The 18,797-nt window shown below is 44.3% G+C and overlaps 2 protein-coding genes across 6 annotated transcripts in view; one reads left to right on the top strand and one right to left on the bottom strand.

Moving 5' to 3' along the window:
- Window positions 1-424: 424 nt before the first annotated feature.
- QTRT2 (queuine tRNA-ribosyltransferase accessory subunit 2) lies at window positions 425-13,097 on the bottom strand (the record flags this gene model as incomplete). Of its 3 annotated transcripts, none has more annotated exons than XM_080564153.1 (9): window positions 425-1,677; window positions 2,683-2,800; window positions 4,378-4,529; window positions 6,885-7,084; window positions 7,863-8,072; window positions 10,361-10,437; window positions 11,647-11,765; window positions 12,743-12,798; window positions 12,901-12,977. In XM_080564153.1, 7 exons carry the CDS (start codon window positions 11,732-11,734, stop codon window positions 1,416-1,418), a joined length of 1,107 nt encoding a protein of 368 aa, XP_080420279.1. In that variant the 3' UTR covers window positions 425-1,415. The 3 variants fall into 3 exon arrangements, with proteins under 3 accessions (XP_080420279.1, XP_080420280.1, XP_080420278.1); XM_080564154.1 differs by having other exon boundaries at window positions 12,747-12,798; window positions 12,901-12,926; XM_080564152.1 differs by lacking the exon at window positions 11,647-11,765 and having other exon boundaries at window positions 12,901-13,097.
- A 62-nt stretch (window positions 13,098-13,159) lies between these two features.
- CCDC191 (coiled-coil domain containing 191) overlaps window positions 13,160-18,797 on the top strand; it is a 20,284-nt gene continuing 14,646 nt past the window's right edge. For 2 of the 3 annotated variants that reach the window (XM_080564040.1, XM_080564039.1), the window contains exons 1-5: window positions 13,160-13,292; window positions 14,119-14,260; window positions 16,526-16,657; window positions 17,168-17,346; window positions 17,854-18,077. In XM_080564040.1, the coding sequence (XP_080420166.1) occupies window positions 13,242-13,292; window positions 14,119-14,260; window positions 16,526-16,657; window positions 17,168-17,346; window positions 17,854-18,077 (728 nt within the window). In that variant the 5' untranslated portion in view covers window positions 13,160-13,241. Of the gene's footprint in view, window positions 13,293-14,118; window positions 14,261-16,525; window positions 16,658-17,167; window positions 17,347-17,853; window positions 18,078-18,797 lie in introns of those variants that run through there. The other variant, XM_080564041.1, reaches the window with a different exon arrangement.

Raw genomic sequence — 18,797 nt, 5'->3', positions numbered from 1 at the left:
ATTCTAATGCAAGATCTTGAAGTGTTCTTTAAGAAGTAATCTTAAAAAAAAGTAGTAAGTTAATAAATAAATTAATAAAGTAATCTTAAAGCATTAAAGAAAGGGTGAAGAGCAGCAAACTGCACATTTATCCTGAATTGCTTTAAGGCCAGCAACTTCAACTGTAGTATTTTTATAAGCTTAATTCAGCTGCTAGAGTACTTTCAGGAAGAGGAAGCAGTAAGTGTCTTTAATACTTCCAGGTCTATTTTGGCTTCTTCTGAAGTAACTGATACAGACCCTGCTCAGTGACAGTACCCTACCCCTAGATGGATCATTGTCCTCTGTTGGGCTGCTAGTTCATGTTCTCAGGAGACATTACCTCCACTACTGCACTCAAACTCTCTGGTACACCATCTCTGTCACACCTTGAGGAACAGTGTGATGAATAAAAAAATTTATTGTTGCTTTGTCATATAAAATGCATACAGCCACAGTTACAAGGTAAGGGGGCATAAAAGAACTAACAAAAGGAACATGACTTAACAACACAGTATTTTAAAATAAGGAGCAACGGGAATCTTGTCTAAACGCCTTTTCTTTTGGTATGTCCCTTCCACATCTTATCCCACACTGGCATTAGCATAGCCTGCTGTTTGCCAGTGCCAGGGCAGTTGGAAGGAATGGTACACTCGTCATCATCCATACACTATTACAGGGATGCCACCTTAATCCATACAGGTGAAAGGATGCACAAAACGTCTACAGCAGGACATGGATTAAACACTTGCTCTTCTTTATGGCTCTCATGCCACAGACTAGGACTCCTGAGGCAGGGGTTTTCCAGGCCAGGCTGAAGCAGAAGGTCCCTTGGCCCAGAAAACGTTCTGCACTGCAGGCAGTGGGACAGAGGTATGTGCCCAGTCCCTTTGTGCCACTGAATACAGCGGCACTTCCAGTCAGTTCTTCTCAGGGACACCGATGCTGGCAGCAGCCACAAGGAGTCGCGTACTAGACTGAGGCAGGATCTCCCATCAAGGACCTGCATGATGGGACAATCACACCACCAGCATTTTCTGGGGGAGAGGGGCACGAGTCCCAAACAGCTGCTGAGCTTCCATATGGAGTTCTTCCACATGGAAAACCACCGCCGAATTACTGAAAACAAAGCTATCCATACTGGTCCTGTGAGGTGCTGAACGCCTCAAGCTCTCCTGTAACCTGAGAATGCACCAAGCCAATTAACTGAAAGGGACGTGTGAATAACATCTTTCTCTCCCAGCTAAATGCAAGATCTTCAAACGTTCCTTTAAATTCTCTCCAGGCAGGTAGGCATTTTACTACCTAGCAGGTCCAGGTGACCCCGCTAACAGTTCAGTTTACACAGTCCCACTGGAAAAGGATGAAAGCTGCAACCTCCTCTATCTTCTCCAAACTCACTGGCCTGTCCTTGCATTTGCTGGGCCTTCAAGTGCCTGACTGAAGACGAACTTTTTCAGCTGATCCAGTTTATTGTCTTTTAAGGCATCCCGTATGGCACCGAAGAAGCTGAAGTAGTGCTGGAAGTTGTGCATCATGAGCAGGACACCAGCCAGCAGCTCATTGGTCACGAGGAGGTGATGGAGGTAGGCGCGAGTATGCCTCTGACAGCAGTAACAGGTGCAGCCTTCCAGCAAAGGACCAAAATCGTCCTGGTATCTGAGGAGGAAGCAACGTTGGATTAACATCAAAGGTAAGACCCATTCAAGTAGCAAACAGTATCCGGTTATTACATGGCCTTTGCAAGGGACTTGAGCCTTGAGGGCCGGAATCTAGTTGCTTTAAGACACAGAATCACAAAATCATCTAGGTTGGAAGAGACCTCCAAGATCATCTAGTCCAGCCTCTGACCTAACACTAACAAGTGCTCCACTAAACCATATCATGGAGCCAAGAGGCCACACATTTGAGTCAGAAGATAGTTCTGACTGCATCACCACTAACAGCAGAGAGAAGCCTCATCTGTGCCTTCCCTGACAGAAGAGCTGCAGCACAAGACTCACCTCACTAGCTATCAGTCCACAGAGGAGGAAGCTATCAAAAACAAGGATTTACCAATTCTGATATTCACAGAGCAGTATTCCCCTCTACTCCGAGATGCACTATTCTCACAAAATGAGGAGAAAGTGGAGCAATCAACAAATGAATGCTCAGCCTAGCAGCAGATGTGAAAAAGAAGAAAGGGCAGGCCAAAGTTTTTGTGAAATATCCCAGAATTGTAGGTATCTCACTCTACAGGCACTCCAGCTGAGTCACAAAGCAGAGGCTCTGCCACTGCTTTAAATAAAATCTTGCATCTGAAAATGACTCAAGTTAGTTAGATGCAGAAGACCCAAAGGATCCTCAGACAGCCTTTGTCAAACTACTGTCTTTCAACACTGCTAAGACCACAGTTTATCTGCTGGATAAGCGGTCAGAAAATCTCTGGCCTGAGATCAAGCAAATTGCAGTGCTTTCAGCCATACACTGCTGCTAGGTATCAGTCTGGAACGATTGTCTGACACTCTCCGTTCAGTGTTTAGAAGTTTTAGAAGTACTTTAATTTCCTCAACAGCTTCACATTTTATGAAGCCTCCCATCCCACCATATGCAATCAAATACAGAGGACAAAATCATGGTATTTCCTGGTACAGCTGCACGTACCCTCCTCACAAACCCACTTACCTTTTATCCTTCAGAAATATCTCAAATGGCGTCATTTCTGGGTCAGCTTTGGCGATTTCATCCTGGTCTTCTTCAGCGCCATTTTTCTCCAGGTCCTGGGCCCCATTTTGTTTTAAAACTGTTTTAAATAAAAAGACAACAGCCCTTTATAAACAGATAGAAAGGGCAGACGTGTAGCAACCCTACATTAGATGTTTCTGCTGCTCTCTTGCCAGATCAAAACTCCTACCACAACTTTCCACCTCCCTCCCATAGTAAGCAACTCTTTTTCTTTAATTATCATAGGTTAGTTAATACAAGTACAATTTTGGATGATTAAAACAGCAAGGGACAAGTGAAAACTGATCTATTAAATCTAATGAAGAGCTAGAGCTGAAATAACAGCACATTTTTTTGCTGCTCTACTGAGCTGAATTCTTAATAAAATGTCAAAATTATTTCCAGTCTGAACTGCGTGCTCAATAGAAAGCAGTCACCTGAACAAATTGATTTTATTGAGATTCTGTTAGAATAGACAGGCAACTCATCTGCATTCAATCATTCTGCTTTCCATGTTGTCAGTCTCAAAGATTTAGATTATTTTTGTTGCTGTTTTTTTTTCCCCTAAGCAACTGAAATCAAACAAGCTAATAGCACTGATGCAGACAGATCGATGCAGAAGATGTAGATTCCATACATCTTCCTTTTCAGCAGTCTATCTTAAAAATAAAAAAAAAATCACCCCATAATTTTGTAGGTTTGCATTTTTAGGCTTGTTCTTGAGTGGGAGATGTTTCTGGAAACATCAATATTATTACTGTTTGCACAATCCATGCCTACTGAGTGTTACACAAACAGAACAAAGAGGCCGTCCCTACCATAATCTTTTGGTTTAAGAATAAGGTGAGATGAGGTAAAGAACAACAAACAGAGAAGGGTTTTAAAAAAAAAAAAAAAAAAAGGAGCAAGCACAAAGAAACGAGATGTTCTGTTCTATTCATCTGGTTTTGAATTATCCAGGCATGAAAAGAAGCTAGGTTCTACCTAGGAGGAAAAATGTAAAATATTTTTTTTTATGTTAAAAACATTTACTAAGTCCAAAACAAGATGACTGCTTAAAACATGTTTAATAGATGCTTTAGCGGTTGCTACACATGCTCCTATCTCAAAGCTTAATGAGGTAATGAGTTATGAACATCTTGTTTTTGTTCTGATATGACTGATGAATGCAAGAGCTGAGAGGGAAGCTGCCCAAAGAAACAGGATCCCTAACTTTGGTCAGCTAGAAAGGAGAAGGGACTTTATTTTTAAAACAAGCACATATTCGGTTAAATATAAAGGTCAAGTATCATAGAACATCACATAAATAGGTCCAGCCTTTACTGCTAACACCAACAGAAAATTTGTCAATGGTGTCAAACAGTTCTAGTGAGGGCAGATAAACACAGTTAAGCCTATATAAACCTCTGTTCAGTAGGTGTTTCTGAAATCATTAAGCACATTTTGGCTAATCAGGCATTCAGGTCATAGGCTGAGACCTTAAGTTCCCCTCAGAGGTTTCACACCACAACATCCCACCTTCAAGAGCAATATTTGACAACTAAATTCCAGGTTTTCCTGTGGTTGCTGCACTTAAGGCCAAAACCCTCAAACGCAGACTCCTCCAAAACATGAATTATGCTTGCCACAGTACTGGCTGATAGGGAAACAGCCTACCTGCTGCTTCAGGCTCTGGATGGTAATCATAGCCAAAAACCAAGGCACAGCCCCGCTCCGTCACTTGGAAGGGAAAGAAGCTCTCAAAGATGTCCACGCCCCTTTCAATGCACTCGAGCACCTCATCTGGTTTGCCCACGCCATGGATGATTCTGTAAGAGATGCACAAAGACAAGCCTAGAATATCCCGAGCAGAAGGAAGCATCCATCATGTCTGAAGTGATTTGGGTCCTTTCACAACCACATAAATACACTTAAATTCAAAATTCACCTAAAAGCTATGCCTTTAGGCACAGGTATTTTCCTTAGTCATGTATCTGCCCTAAGTAACTACAAGTTACCAGATATATGGACCCGTTTGTTTAGTAACTGCTCAGGAGGCAGTCTAAAAAGACTCCATCAGGAGCAGCAGTAGATGGCTGGTCAAAGACACAAGTCCTTTGGGTGACAGACAGTTCTCCAGGCACTCGAACTACCTGGAAGAGAATATGCTAACGAGAAGCATCAGTGGAAATGGAAAGAAGTTCCTTGCTTTTTTTCCTTCTTCCTCTCTATACTCTGCCTACTCCAGCATACCTTTTCACCCTCACTGATGCACACTTTATTCTACAAATAACGTCTCCGATTCTCTAAAACAAATGATTTACCCCCAAACCTGGGCTGTAACAGGGATATGGCATTAAGAGCCAGGAAGAGCCCAGCTGGATTGCCATCAGTGGTAATGGAGATCCTGCTGTTAGCCAAATTTAGCTGGTAGCTTCCCCGAGGCGTTGGTGAAGCAGAGGGGAACAGAGCAGTGCCTGCTCTCCTGCAGGTGCATGGCTGGGCTGACAGCAGTAAAAGCTAATGTAGGGCAGTGATCTAAACAGATAATTAGGAAAATACACAGGGGCCAACAAATGAAGTCACAAGGTGCTGTTTTTAGTAATTTCTCTAAGTACTTGGATTAATTTGATGAGCACAGAATATGGATGGGAAAAAATTTACTGCATGAGTGTCTTCTGGTTTGGGCTCTTGTGAAAGGAAGAAAATGACACTCAATAGTTAAAATACTAGCTCAGCATACGTGACCAAAACCCTTGCTAAAACTTACCTTTGAACAGCTAAGGACAAAAGTTTGTTCTTGCAAGGGTTCTGCCCCTATTGAGAAGGAAAACTTTGACCAGGAGACTGCTGTATGTGAAAGGACCCTAAAGATTAAATTCTTAAGATCATTTCTCCAACACAAAAAGCCGTTCCTTCCCAGGTGAAGCAGAGGAAATGTTTGCCTTCTAGAGAGTTTCATATCAGGATGGAAAACACAGCTGCAAAACAGCTTCTCCAGCCAGAATGGCAAGGGTGATTCAAGCAAGCAGGACTGTCTGAAATTCACTTGAGGTATTTACAAGACCCCCTAAGGCACACCAGCTTTCTTCCTGCAAAGAGGTCAGGAACGCTTGTCTTAACCAGACGAGCAAACCATCTGACAGATGAGGCAGATGCTCTGGTAGCCACGGAGGTTAGCTGAGCAGATTGGACTCTAATGCTCGCAGGGGATCTTTTTAAGCAGCTCAACCAGACAAGATGGCAACAACACAGCAAGCCTCCTAATTGTCAGGAAAATTCAAACCCCAGGCACCGCTAAGCATGAACAAGCTGCAGTACCGGGCACACGTTTGCATTTTACTTCCCTTTGAACACCGGCAGGTAAGAGCAATGCTCAGCTAGCAGAGGGCAGCACAGCTACAGAAAGACAGCAGGGCCTGAGTCATTCTCTTTGGGAAACGATGAAAAAAGCACCCATACAAGGGCAGGAGCAACAGAAGTAGTAAGAGCAACCCAGAACGCATACAAAAGCCAGCAAGCTCAACCCAATCGTAACTCCTCCACCTCTGAACCACCTAGCAAATATTAGCACACGTTTTCTGGAAGCCTTTAGTTACTGTAAATCATCTGTAAGAGTCAGGAACAGTGCCACTTCCATCCTGATTCTGGCATGGATCAGATGGGCAGAACCAACAACGCAGAAGACGCTACAGTCCCCACGTTATGCCAAGCCAAGCAGGGAATGCAATTCTGGTTGGCCAGGCTGTACCAGCTCTGGTAATTCACAGGCTCACTGAGATTTTTTCTGAGAAGGTGCCCCTGTCGAAAGGGTTGATAATTTTTTGTTCTAGCTGAACTTCCAGTAAACTACGTCCTCAGAGGCCAAATGCGAACAGCCCAGACATACCCTACCTATAGTTTGGCCTGAAGAAAATAAAAGACTTGAACTCAATTTTGATTGTTCTCAGAATGTGGGGAATATTAAAATCCACAGTGTAAGCACAGCTTGGTGCCAGTTATAACCGAGAATTGAAACAAGGGTTGAAGTCTGAAGACAGTGGTGGAATAGATGTAGCCCGGCCCATACACACAGTGCTGTGCAAGGCCGTGACTGTTTCCTACAGCAGTACTGCAAAGCAGCCTGTAGATGCTCCTCATAAAAGGACAGACGGACTTCTTGGGATGTCACCCACACAACTTACCTTGGTTTATCCTCTGGCAGCTCTGCTGTGACAGAAGCTATCAGTTTCAACTTGGTCTCCTTGGCCATGGCAGATCCCTGGAAGCCATCTAGCAGAAAGCCACCCACAGGTCGCTTGGCAGTCTCCCTGGCTGATCTGATCCTCTCTTCCAAGATATCTCCACCTTCAATTGCCCCAAACATTACACTTCCTTGTAGTTCCTGGCCCAGAAGAAAGCTACAAGTGTTAGAGCTCTGCCAAAGACAAGCAAGATCCTACAGCCCAGACTCCAGATGCCTGCTACTTAAACCCCACATTCCCAGAACTTGGAAAACCAACAGCATTTCATCCCACGTAAGACAAGTCCCTAACACAGCACTGTGAAATCCAAGGTAGAAATGGGATTAAGAGAGACAATGTTCTGTTCCTGGCCTTGACACTGACTGACTGAGAATTTTAGTGCCTTTTTTCCACCTTACAACCACAGATCATTTCTGTACACCAGCTTTTTGCAGACATCCCCTCAGCACTACATGTGTCAGAGGAGAATACAAAGCAGGTGTCCTTGTCCTGGCTGTCAGACACCAGAGCTCACACTTGATTGCCTTTCAGAGGATGCCAGTATCAGCTCCTGCAAGCACTTTCTTTTGTAATACAAACTTGGATGATTTGTTCCCTTTCACCAAAAGGGAAGTTAGTTTCAAGCCTCCTGGAAAAAATACAGAATAGCACTGGCAAATCCTGGCAAGTCCTCCTTCACATGGAAATGAAGGGACTGCAGAGCAAAAAGATGAGTTGTCTCAATCTGAATGAGAAAAATCCTACTTTGCCCGTGCAAACATAGCATGAGGGTTAAGTGAAAGAAATTCACTACATGTTATTATGAAAAGAAAATGGTAGAAGGAAAACCTACTGTTCTGATACACATATATATACACACATATATATATACATATCTCAAATCAGGTATTTATATGTATGACATCTTGGGGACCTTACCGGTGATTTCTCCAGCAGCTGAAGGCATATGTCCAGGAAGGAAAGCGACCTATCCACAGACTTCTTGGCCCTTTTCCTACTAACTTCCCCAGAAATGGTGTCTCCGTCAGAGATGCACTGGAACCAGTCTGGCTGGATAGCCCGCTGAATGTCCATGAACCTGGAAGCTGTTATTTCCATGCGCCCCGCGGTACCCCACACAGACACTGTCTGCCAAGAAAAAATAGGGATGAAGGTTCGTGCAAAGATTAACGGACCTGTTAACTTGGTGACACATCAGATGCTTGAACGACACTACATAAACTCCCCAGGAGCATGGCTCAGGTAATCAGCTGCCCTCGGCACAATGAATGAACAAGATAAGCGACCAAGGCAGGATTTCAAGGATACTCTTTGGTGAAACCATCACACATACTCAGCACAGCAACTTCTCAATGTGTTTGGAAGTCTCTGAAACAGAGCAACTGGGCTGGCCTATCAACACCAAAATCAGTGGCAGAATTGGGAAAAAAAAATGAGAAAGAAGAAAAGATTTAATTGCCATCAAACTTATGTTTTCATCCCACGAAGAGCAGCAAAGGCTGTAATGGGAAATACAACTCACTAGTTTTTCTGTACACTATACAAAATGCAGCAGCAGAATTTATTTCCTCTTCCAAGTGCACAGACACACTGGGAAGAACACAAACACCTGTAAGGCAATTTAATCTTAGAATCCAATGTTATTTTAGGTCTCAAATTCAGCCGCTTAAGGGACTGAAATATCAAATGCAAAAGAAATAGAGATTTCAAACCAAAAAAACATAAGAAATGGCAGGCACTCTTTTGGATTGTAGTGTCTGTTCCATGTGCACACTGGCCCTCATTTTCCATCACTACTCCATATTGCCCTCATAAAAGATTTTAAAGCCAGACAAAGCACCTGCACAGAGAAGTTAAGGCATATGAACGCATCTGGGCTAGCAGATGTCAACATTTAATCCACCAAATGTTCAAGTCCACACAGCGCTATTGGAACCACTGCAACAATCCACCATATTTCGTCCTATTCTGTGGAATCAATGACTAACCCGGAGTGCAACTTGACAGTTCCTTTCGTTATGTTGTTTTCAGACTTTTGACTCTGCTGCTGTAAAACTTTAAAGAGGCATTAAAGTAGGTTACGTATTGGGCTTGAGTTCTTTAGAAGCTGGTTATTTTTACCTGCAACCCCCTTATTGTTTTTTAAATGTGAAAAGGTCTGTCCATTCATCTATCTCGCCTAATTACTTTTGGCCTCGCTATCTTGGTAACAGAGACAGACAGAAGTCTCTTAAGTAATATAATTTTTTGGTAAATTCCCCATTAAAAAAGCAACTTCAAAAGAGGGAGACCACAATTAGTATCTGCAGAGCAAGGACACGAAGTATAATAAAGTCTGGTTGCCTTCATACTGCTGTCCATGAAAAAAAAAAAAGCTTTAATAAATAAAGTAGCCATGCTGCTAAAGCCCTAGGTGGCTTAGAGACCTGATAAAGAACACTACACCATGATTATTTAAATCCAGCCTGTGCCAGGCTTTCTGGCACAGAATCTAGCAGAGCTTTCTGTCCATTGCTTTCAAAGAGCTTTCAGAAGTACTTGTCAGCACAGATCCAGCTGCAGAAAGACAACTCACTGGCCTTGTAACTAGGTGATGAAAGTCTGCACCAGCCTCCAAGAGAAAAAAAAAAATAATTCAACCCCGCAGCACCCAGAAGGCTGCTCTAACATCACAGCTGCACAGCAGTGAAATGAGCTTCAGGCAATTCCTCTCCTGCAGAGGGACAAGACTCAGCCTGGTTCCTAGCAAGATAGTGCAAAAAAACCCCTGTCTGGCAGAGGTTATCCTCTCTCATTCAAAGACCTGTTATCGTACCCAAGCAGGCCTTGGTACTGACCACATCTAAGCAGGTGCCAGGAGCAGCCCTTCCAGGCCAAAACTGTAGCAGACACCAGGCAGTATGTGGACTGTGTGGGGAATACACACACCTGTAGGCTGGAATTGGCAAAGGCCCACAAGGCTAGGCCTGAGATGTCTTCCTGCAGAAATGCTAAGTTCTTCCCCTTTGTGGGCCTGTAGCAGACTATAACCAAAGACAGGGTTTCAGGTTTACTGCTTATCAATGGCATCACTTTAAGCTTGTTCAGCACGTAAGCCAGAATGCACGTATTCTCTTTTACTGCCATGTTAACCGCAACAGCACGAGAGTCCAGAGCTCTCCTTCCAATCTGAATCACCACTTAACTACTCAGGAGCTGTTCTTACACTGCCAAGTAAAAAAACCATCCAGCTTTATTTAGTTGGAGGTACGAGCAGGTAAGTGACATTCTTCTTAGTGCAGAAAGTTATTTTTCTATAGTGTATGAATATCACCCTGTAGCACTCTAGGCACACCCACCCAGGTAAGGAGGACAGACGGGCAGCTCTTGTTTGAGAACCTGAAGTGAACTCTTTCAAGTCTTCACAATTACTGTACCTTGTTAGTGTTGTAGCCAGATGGACAAGGAGTGACTGGGTCATGAAGGGAGCAGTACATCGCCGTGTCTGGCATACCTGGCAACATAGCAACAGAGTAGAGCTTCATGAACCAAAACAAAGCTAAAACAGAGGCACGTTTTGTGAATTTTCAAAAGGGAATAGGGTATCTTCCCACAAATAATCACACAAATCCTCCCCTGAAGTTCTTCTGCAGGACTGGCTAAGAAACCACTGCTCAGTTGATGTCTCAGCACCAAAGACAGACAACTTTTTCCCCAGCTTTACTGACTAAAGAGAAGAGAGCACAGCATCAGCACAAACCATGAAATAACACCCATCAGTTCTGCAAGCTACGTAGCCCCACTGAGGTTTATATGTGTTTTTTCTCAATTAATACTCCTGCTACTGAAATTCACCAGACACAGTAACTGATTCACTTGACCACTCAGCTGACACAATCTAAAGAGAGCAACAGCCTGAAGCCTAGAATTTTAAAAGGAAGGACAACATATTGTGAGAAAACAGATCAGCTACAGACATGAGATTTATCATCTCTGCCAAACCAGAGTTTTCAAATGTCATGAGTAAGTTAAGACAGTAACGCCACAGTTTTCTCTTCAAGGATAGGCACTGAACTTAGTAAAGCTTCCAAGAAGTTTCAGGTAGAAGGGATTTTCAATTTTTCTTGATGGAGTAAGTTGACGCAATGTAATCAATGTTTATCAGGAGCTGCATGCAAACTTCCTTTGGAAATCCAAGCCATAGCTTTGCCTGTGTAATGACTGAAATCAATGTCCAGAATGTTAGTGTTTTGTTTTTTTTAAAAAAAGGTCTCAGTACATAGGACAAAACTCCTTAAGTTGTTTTTTTTTGGTTTGTTTGTTTAATTTTTAACAATTTATGTGCAATTGAAACATACTAAACATTCATAAACATACCTCAGGTCTGATTAAAACTATTAACAACTCAGAAGTTATTTTTCTTGCACAGTCCAATAGATTTCTATGTTAAGAAATGTCCATACATTACAAACATTAAACAGACACTCTACCACATCATGGGATTTACCATATACCCACTATAGCCTGAGACACCTAGACAAACAGAGCATCCCAGAGAAGTTTGTTGACCTGGCTGATCATCCTCCATTTCTCTGAGCTACCTGCTCAGACAGAAATACTAACTCTGAATACAGATATTCATGCAAAATACCAATTTTACATTCACAGCACGCTCAGGTTCCTTCCCCACCCAAGCACACCAACAGCGATCTCGGTTACATACCGCATGTGGTCAGGCCTTTACCCATCTGTAATGTCAGCCAGGGGAAAAACAAGACTGCGATGAACACAGGACCTGTGGCTTCGCACATCCTTAGCGCCAAGGTAAAGGCTTCATTTGTGCTACAAGAATGGAGTACAGGGACTGACAAAGACTACAAAAGCTTGGTGCAGTAGCTGAGGACTGTGGCATCATTGCTTGTTTTATACGCAACTTATGGATAGTTGCATGTGTTCTTAAAACTGACCATGCAACGTGGAAAAACAGAAGACAAGAACAGGAAGCAAGTACAGCCTGACTGCTAAACCAACAGGAATGAAGGACAGGGGGAAAATTATCTTCTCCCGCTGCTTGTTTAGCTCCTCAAAGCTCTTGCAAATCCACCATAGGTTGCTCCCCTAACATCCTCTCAGGACAGGAATAGATTGCAGCCACAAGTGTCCACCAGATAAGACTGATTTGATGGGAGGGGTGCTTTGCCCCTTCTTCACACTGGATGAAGATTTTAAAGATTTTTTTTTCCTCTTTAATTATTTCTCACACTGAATTAAGACTTCTTGATGGGTCAGATGAAACCAACTGCTTTATGATAATAAAAAAAAAGCCAGGCTGAGCAGATAGATATTCAAAGGGAATTATTTAGACAGCTGTATGGGAAAGGCTGCTTTCAGGGCAATTTCTAGTTTTCTCTTAGAAGAGGTCAGAAATCTCACTTTGCAAGATTCACTTGCAGCAGCGTCAGGCCACACTAACACCCGTCCCAGGTCTGGTCTCAACTTTTGATTTAAGCTCAGCGTAGTCAGTGCTGAAGCACCCTCAAGAAGATGGTTAGGGGCTGGTAAAGCGAAGCAAAGCAAAACTACGTATTTTTGTACTGTTTAAAGGATTTCTGGTCACGCTACTGCCAAAATACAATTTTAAGCCCTCGTTAGTGCCGCTTTGGGTAAGAAAACACCTGAATGTGGAAACCCTCTGCACCTACTCGCTGCCTAAATACGCACCCGTGGCACCCGCCCGCGCTCCCTCTCCCAAGGCACACACCAACACCCCCGTTACACAAACACCCCCCGTTACACAAACATCCCCCGTTACACTTTACCTACAAACTTCGCAGCTCCTTCCTTGTACTCTTCCAGCACCTCGTGGAGCTCCGCCCTGCACCCGGACACAAAAACAGGTAAATTACGCCAACAAAAACCAAACCGCCGAGGAAAACCGGCGGCTCCTGAGCTCCATCTCCCCCCGCAAGGTACTCACATGGAGGACAGGGTGAGCTGGGCCACAGGGGGGACCCCGGCGACCTCCCCGAGGGTGTCGCAGGTGAGGTGCGGCGCGGAGCCGCACCGCGTGTACAGCAGGCAGCCGGGCAGCGGCAGGGCGCCCGCCCCGCTCCGGCCCAGCCCCGCCAGCATCCCCAGCCGCCCGCCGCCCACCCCGCACAGCTTCAGCCGCATCCCGGGCCCGAGCAGAAGGAGGACGAAGAGGAGAAGGAGGAGGAGGAGGAAGAGGAGAAGGAGGAGGAGAAGGAAGAGGAAGGGCGGCCGCCGCCGCTCGCCCTCCTCTCCCCCCTCGCGGTGCACGCCGGGCGGCGGGCGGCCATGTCGCGGCTCTGGAGCTGGCGGCGCCTCACCGCCCCGGCCCGCCCGCAGGTCTGTGCGCGGCGAAAGGCTGTTTTATTTTATTTTTGTGCCTTGTGATCGGAATTTTGTGCTTGTCTTCCAGCCGGGGGTTGGCGCTGAGAGCGCTGGGCGAAGGTGCAGCGAGCCCCTCTCGCAGCTGGCTCGGGAGCGCGGTGCCCCTGGTTGTGCCCCAGAGTCGTGGGTCCAGCACGGGGCTCGCTGCTGGGTTGCCTTAGGTACCTCTGTCCTCCCAGCCCAAACCTGCTCCCTGCGGCAGGTGGGAGTCAGTGTGTGCCTCCTCATCGCCCAGCTGCTGTGTCTCCGGCTGCAGCTCGCTCTGGTTGCCCTGCCACCGAGGGAAGATGCTCCACAGTTGTACGCCCTGTCTGGGGTGCGGGTGTTACGTGTGAAACCCCGGTGACGAGTCAGGACTGTCTGCTTCTCGGAGAAATGAATATGGGGCAGAAAATCCTTTGGACATGCTGGCCAGCCTGTTTGTGACAAAACGCTGATACCAGCTTTCTTACTTGGTGGTTGCAGGGGACTAACTCAGCAAGTCTCTGTTCAGCCCCCAGGGGCTGGGTGTTTGCATTCTCCCAGCATGTTCTCCAATCACTATGATTGGCAGTAATTGCCAAATGAATGCTCATTACTTAATCATTTCTAAGTGAAATTTCTCCAGTCAGTCAGAAGCATTTGGAGAAATGTTTCGAAAGAAATCTATTTCTTATAACAGCCGTACTGTCTTGTGTGACAGCCCCACTGATGTTTGTCCTCTCTCGAGGAGAGACCTGGATGTAGGAAATTTGAGAATGAATATACATCAAACATTAGAAATGTTTTTCTTTCTTTAAAGAGAGTGGAGCAAGCCTCTGAGTATGCCATCTCTGAAGCTTTTTCCCTTCAAGAGCCGAGGTACCCACAAGGGCTTTGTGGTCCTGTGACGAGGTTGGAAACTGTGGAACAGCTGCAAGATCATGATGAGGCCTGTAAGGAAGGTGAGATGAAATACTGCTTGCCACAAGCTGCCTAAATGAACTCTTCTTGATCCAGCACTGTGGTTCTGGTCTGAACAGGCTGTTACAAAGTGGCAGACCAAAAGAAACAGTTCATAGCAAGACAGATTGGAGCCTTTCATCTAAGGGACAAAGGCATAAAAGAAAATTTGGTGGAGTTCAGGGTAGATCTTAATTAGCATACCTGAGAGAATGATGAACTCCCTGTCTCCTGGAAGTTTCAGGTCAAGACAAGGATGAATACTGTCTTTGAAGATCTGGTCAAATACAAGTTGCTGGGCATCAGGAAACTGGATGAAATTACCTGACAGATTTTTGACAGCAGGACAGATGTGAAAATGGAGTGGCCCTGTGTAACTTTCACATCTATGAATAATTTTGTGGTTTTCCTTTGATTCTCATGCAAAGTTTTCCTTGCCAATTAACTAACTAAATATTCTCTTTGTAATGCCTGCAGCCACAAGTACTTACTGAAATTTGAAAGTAAAACTAAAACATTTTAAAAAATAATTTGATTTCCTATCCATGCAAGAAGTACATCTGCAGTGTAGGAGATAGGATTTTAAAACCAGAGTGAATCGTTCTTTTAAAACTCAACACTGAGCTGTACAGAAAGAAATGAAGACAAATCTCCCAAGTGCATCCTCTTCAAAACAAGAGGTCAGCTTTTTAACTTGTAAGCAACAGCAGTTCAACTAATAGCACAGAGTACACATATCTGCTTACCGTGCACTGTCGGAATATATTATGCAGCATAGTGGCTCAAAAGGAGCTGTCTTTGCAGTTGCTGGAGGAGTTGCTTGCTTTCCTCATGATTCCTTATTATTTTTGTTTGGCCTTTTCTGCTAGTGTTTCCCTTTTTGTATTTGCCAATCCCTCGGGATTGTTACAAGCACAAATGAAAGTGTTTTATCTGGAAGTCCATTATTAGAGTATTTAATGGCATTATCTGCACATATTCCATTTTGCAAGGAAAGGTATGGATAAGAGAAGTGCTAGAACTCATTTATTCCAGTTATGAAGAGCTCACATTTCAGTCAAAAAAGTAACTCCGTTCCCAAGTGATAAGCAGTTTTTCTCTCTTATTTTTTATATCAGATATATTTTCTTGTTCCTGAGCTGAGATTATAGAGAACAAAAGTGATTTGAAGGACAATAAACATCAAATCTACGTTTTCTTAAAAAAAAAAAGAAAACAGCAACCCATTTTAAAGAAGTTTAGAAAGGCTTTACTGCCTTAGAAATATCAGGACTCACTGGGAATATCTTCATTTTGTGTTAGAACTAGAGATTTGAGCAGCCGTTTGTCCTGTCTAAAGGCTTACAGCCCCGCAGTGGCTGACGAGATCCCCGGTCTTTGCCCATCCTTGCTGCATGGATGCCTCAGCTTCTTGTAGGGCTGCTCCTGATGCAGTTTGCAGTGTTCTGCTTCAGGAACAGCCTGGCCACCCACGCAGTGAGGCCTGGTGCGCAGTTGAGGCAGCAGCCACATTAGCTGTCCCTGCTCTTGAGTAGGAGCTCTAAAGAAGGAGTTTTTTGTATTTTTCTGCAGAAGAGTATGGAGAATTTGCAAATAAGTCCACAGAAGGACTTTATACCCAGTTGTGTATTAGGCATTTATCTCACTGAGTAGTAGCAAATCCATCGTGGGTGAATTCCTGTAGTTACATCTTCTGACTGCAGGTAGTCCCTGCTGAAGCTTGCCCCATGGCAGATTTTTAATCTAGTAGTTACTGGAGCTGTGGTACTTGCAAAGGTTAACCTGTATGCTTGAAGCAAACATTTGTCCAAACTGCTTCTTTTTGTATTGAACATATGACAACCCTGGCTGTACATGTGGAAAATATCTTAAGTGTCTGCAAGTGCAGTGGTGAAACATTTAAAAGCTATCTGAGTTATGAATAGCTTCCTATGAATTCTGTCTCCTTGATAAATGTTTTTATAATCAAGAGTGGTCTCAATGTCCAAAGAATCTTGTAGAAAAAATTAGGTGGAAAAGAATTCATTTGTGACATATGTGACAGGGAAAAAAAAATTGCCACCTTCTCTTCCTGTTCTTTTGTAGATTAGGAAGATGAGAATTATTATCCCTAGTCCATTTTATGTTGCAGATCAGCTTTCAGTCATTTTAGAATGTGTTTCCTGCATGTGATATAACCATCCCAGAGACAGAGTCATGCTAGCTTACGCTTAGGCATATATTTTTAAAGCTAGTAAAGTCATCATCAGTCTCTTTCCTTGTGATAGCCCGAGAGCTGCTCAGTAGCTGGATGAAGTCCAAACTGCAACTGGAGCTGATGAGCGATGGAGAAGGCGAAGTTGGCTCTGTCCTCCCGGAAAATCCTTCTACAGCCGTTCCGAAGTACGAGCGGTTTGATGGTGAGAGCACAGCAAAGCGGTTCTTGGCTCCCTTTCTGAGCACGTGCTGGGGAAGGGAGATGGGCTGTTGGGCTGACAGCTATGTGTCTCTGAGGCCAGGAGGGTGGGCTCAGGTGAAACGAGTACAGATGAAGATTTTTCTTCCCCAGCTCTGACAGCGGCTCGCTATTGGGCTGCACAAACATCTGATGTCTCCCTTTGTAAAAGAGATTTTATTTCTGTTGCTTTTGGGTATGTGTGAGGCCTGTCAAATTTATACAACAATTTGAGATGCTCAGAGGCAAGGCAGTAAAAAATGGACAAAATGTCGTTGCTGCTCTACTGTGTTCAATGGGAAACTGATTAAGACTCTTTGGGGATAAATGGAGTGCAGTCACTGTGTCTGCTTTCATCAGAAATGCATTCACAGGCTGGGAAAGTGATCCCTTTAATTATGTTAGGCTTCGTGATCCAAGACAGGGGTTTATTCATTTCAGGCTATCTTGAGATGAACTGAGTTCCTCATTTCAGACTTGTGCAGCTCTCTGGAACATGAATTGGAAAGTTCTTCTGCCCAAGAATACCTACAGCATCTTTTGCAGAGCGAAGTTGTGAACTGCAGGATACTGGAAGACCTTAGGCTTGAAGACACGGAAGGAAGACAAAAACTTGCAGATCCACGAATAACCATGGAGCTCAGACACAAGCAGGTGTGCAGGCAGGGCAGCACAGCACAGTTAAAGAAGTAAGATAGAGGATTATAGGATTAGATTAAGCTCAGTGATACTTTCCCAGTGTTCTCTCCCAGCCTGCAATAATCCCTGACTTGCAGGCAAATACCCTAGGATACTTCTCCAAGGTTTAACTGAAAAGTTATTTTTTCCACTTGCATGTTAGCGTTTCACAGTAGCTTGCATGGGAAGCTTTCACTGTTAAGGTGAACTTCCACTATTTCATCGTTTCAAGTTTTCCCCCTTTCTGAAGACTGACTGGAAAAGCCACCAGACCCTCAGCTCTGAGTTTGCTCCCACCACATAATCTTGGTTTAACCCCGCTCTCCTAACTGGTGTTTTTTGCTGGTCAGAGAACAGCACCAGTCCAGTCAGTGACAGCTACAGATAGGGTTGCGTGCTTCCCACCCTGTCAATCTACAATGAACCTCAAATTCTTCAGCTTTTGGCACCTGCATTGACTTTTGCTGATTTCTTCCTTCCCAGGTGAAAGAAAATCGACTGAGGCGTCAGAAGGCGTTAGAGCTGCAGAGGCAAGAAAAGTCCCTGAAGAAATCCATTCTGTCTGAGGCCAAGCTCCAAATACAGGAGGAGGACAGAAGGAAGGCCCTGAAGGCCAAGGTGGAGGAGGAGGAGATCCAGAGGGAAATGGTGAAGCTGCGAAAGGAAATGGCTGAGAAGAGGCAAACCATGGCAGAAGCACGGAGAATGTAAGAGGGAGAGAGGGGCATGGAAGGCACCATAGGGAAGAACAACTTCTCTTATTAGCTCCTTTTGGTAAACGTAAGAGGAGCGGTGGTCCCAAAGGAAACATTTTCTATTCCTGTCTCCAAACTCTTCCCCAAACCTTTTGCTCCTTTGTTACTGACTTCAGTGGCAGAATCTCTCATTAGAAGATGGGCTAAAGATGTTAGACTCCCTTCAGCCATTACCAGTAGGTACACGCAATCACAAAAGTAGGAGTATGCTTGCACCGCTGTGCATTCTCTCCATCAACTCTGTGGCCACATCCAGCCTGATCAGTGTTTAATACAGCATGAAAACCAGTGCACTGAAGAAAATGCGTGAAATTGCAATGAAAATGCTGGCCAGCCTAGAATAGTCTATGCTGAACGTCTATCGCTTAATAGACTTCCTCTCCTGTGGGAGAATAAAGTGCACTGTTGGCTAAGAATTCTGCAGAGGGTTGCTCTTTGCTTCTGCTGAGCTTGGGTTGCCACAGAGATGTGACTTGTAGGGATGCCATTTATTTACTTAGGCAGCCCTAATATCCTAAATCTTCTAATGCGAGAAGATTTATTGAAATGTATTGAAATGTGGGCTGTTCTCTAGGAAGGCTAAGTTAAGTAATCAGCAGCTTTCTAGAGGTCATTCTCTTAGGATTGGCAAAAAAGGGAGTGAGGTCTGTACTACAGCAATTTCCTTATTGT

This window comes from Anser brachyrhynchus (genome assembly GCF_964034855.1).
Source record: "Anser brachyrhynchus genome assembly, chromosome: 1".
Taxonomy (NCBI): Eukaryota; Metazoa; Chordata; class Aves; order Anseriformes; family Anatidae; genus Anser; species Anser brachyrhynchus.
Note: the sequence above shows the minus strand (reverse complement) of the source record. Positions and strands in the feature narration are given on the sequence as shown.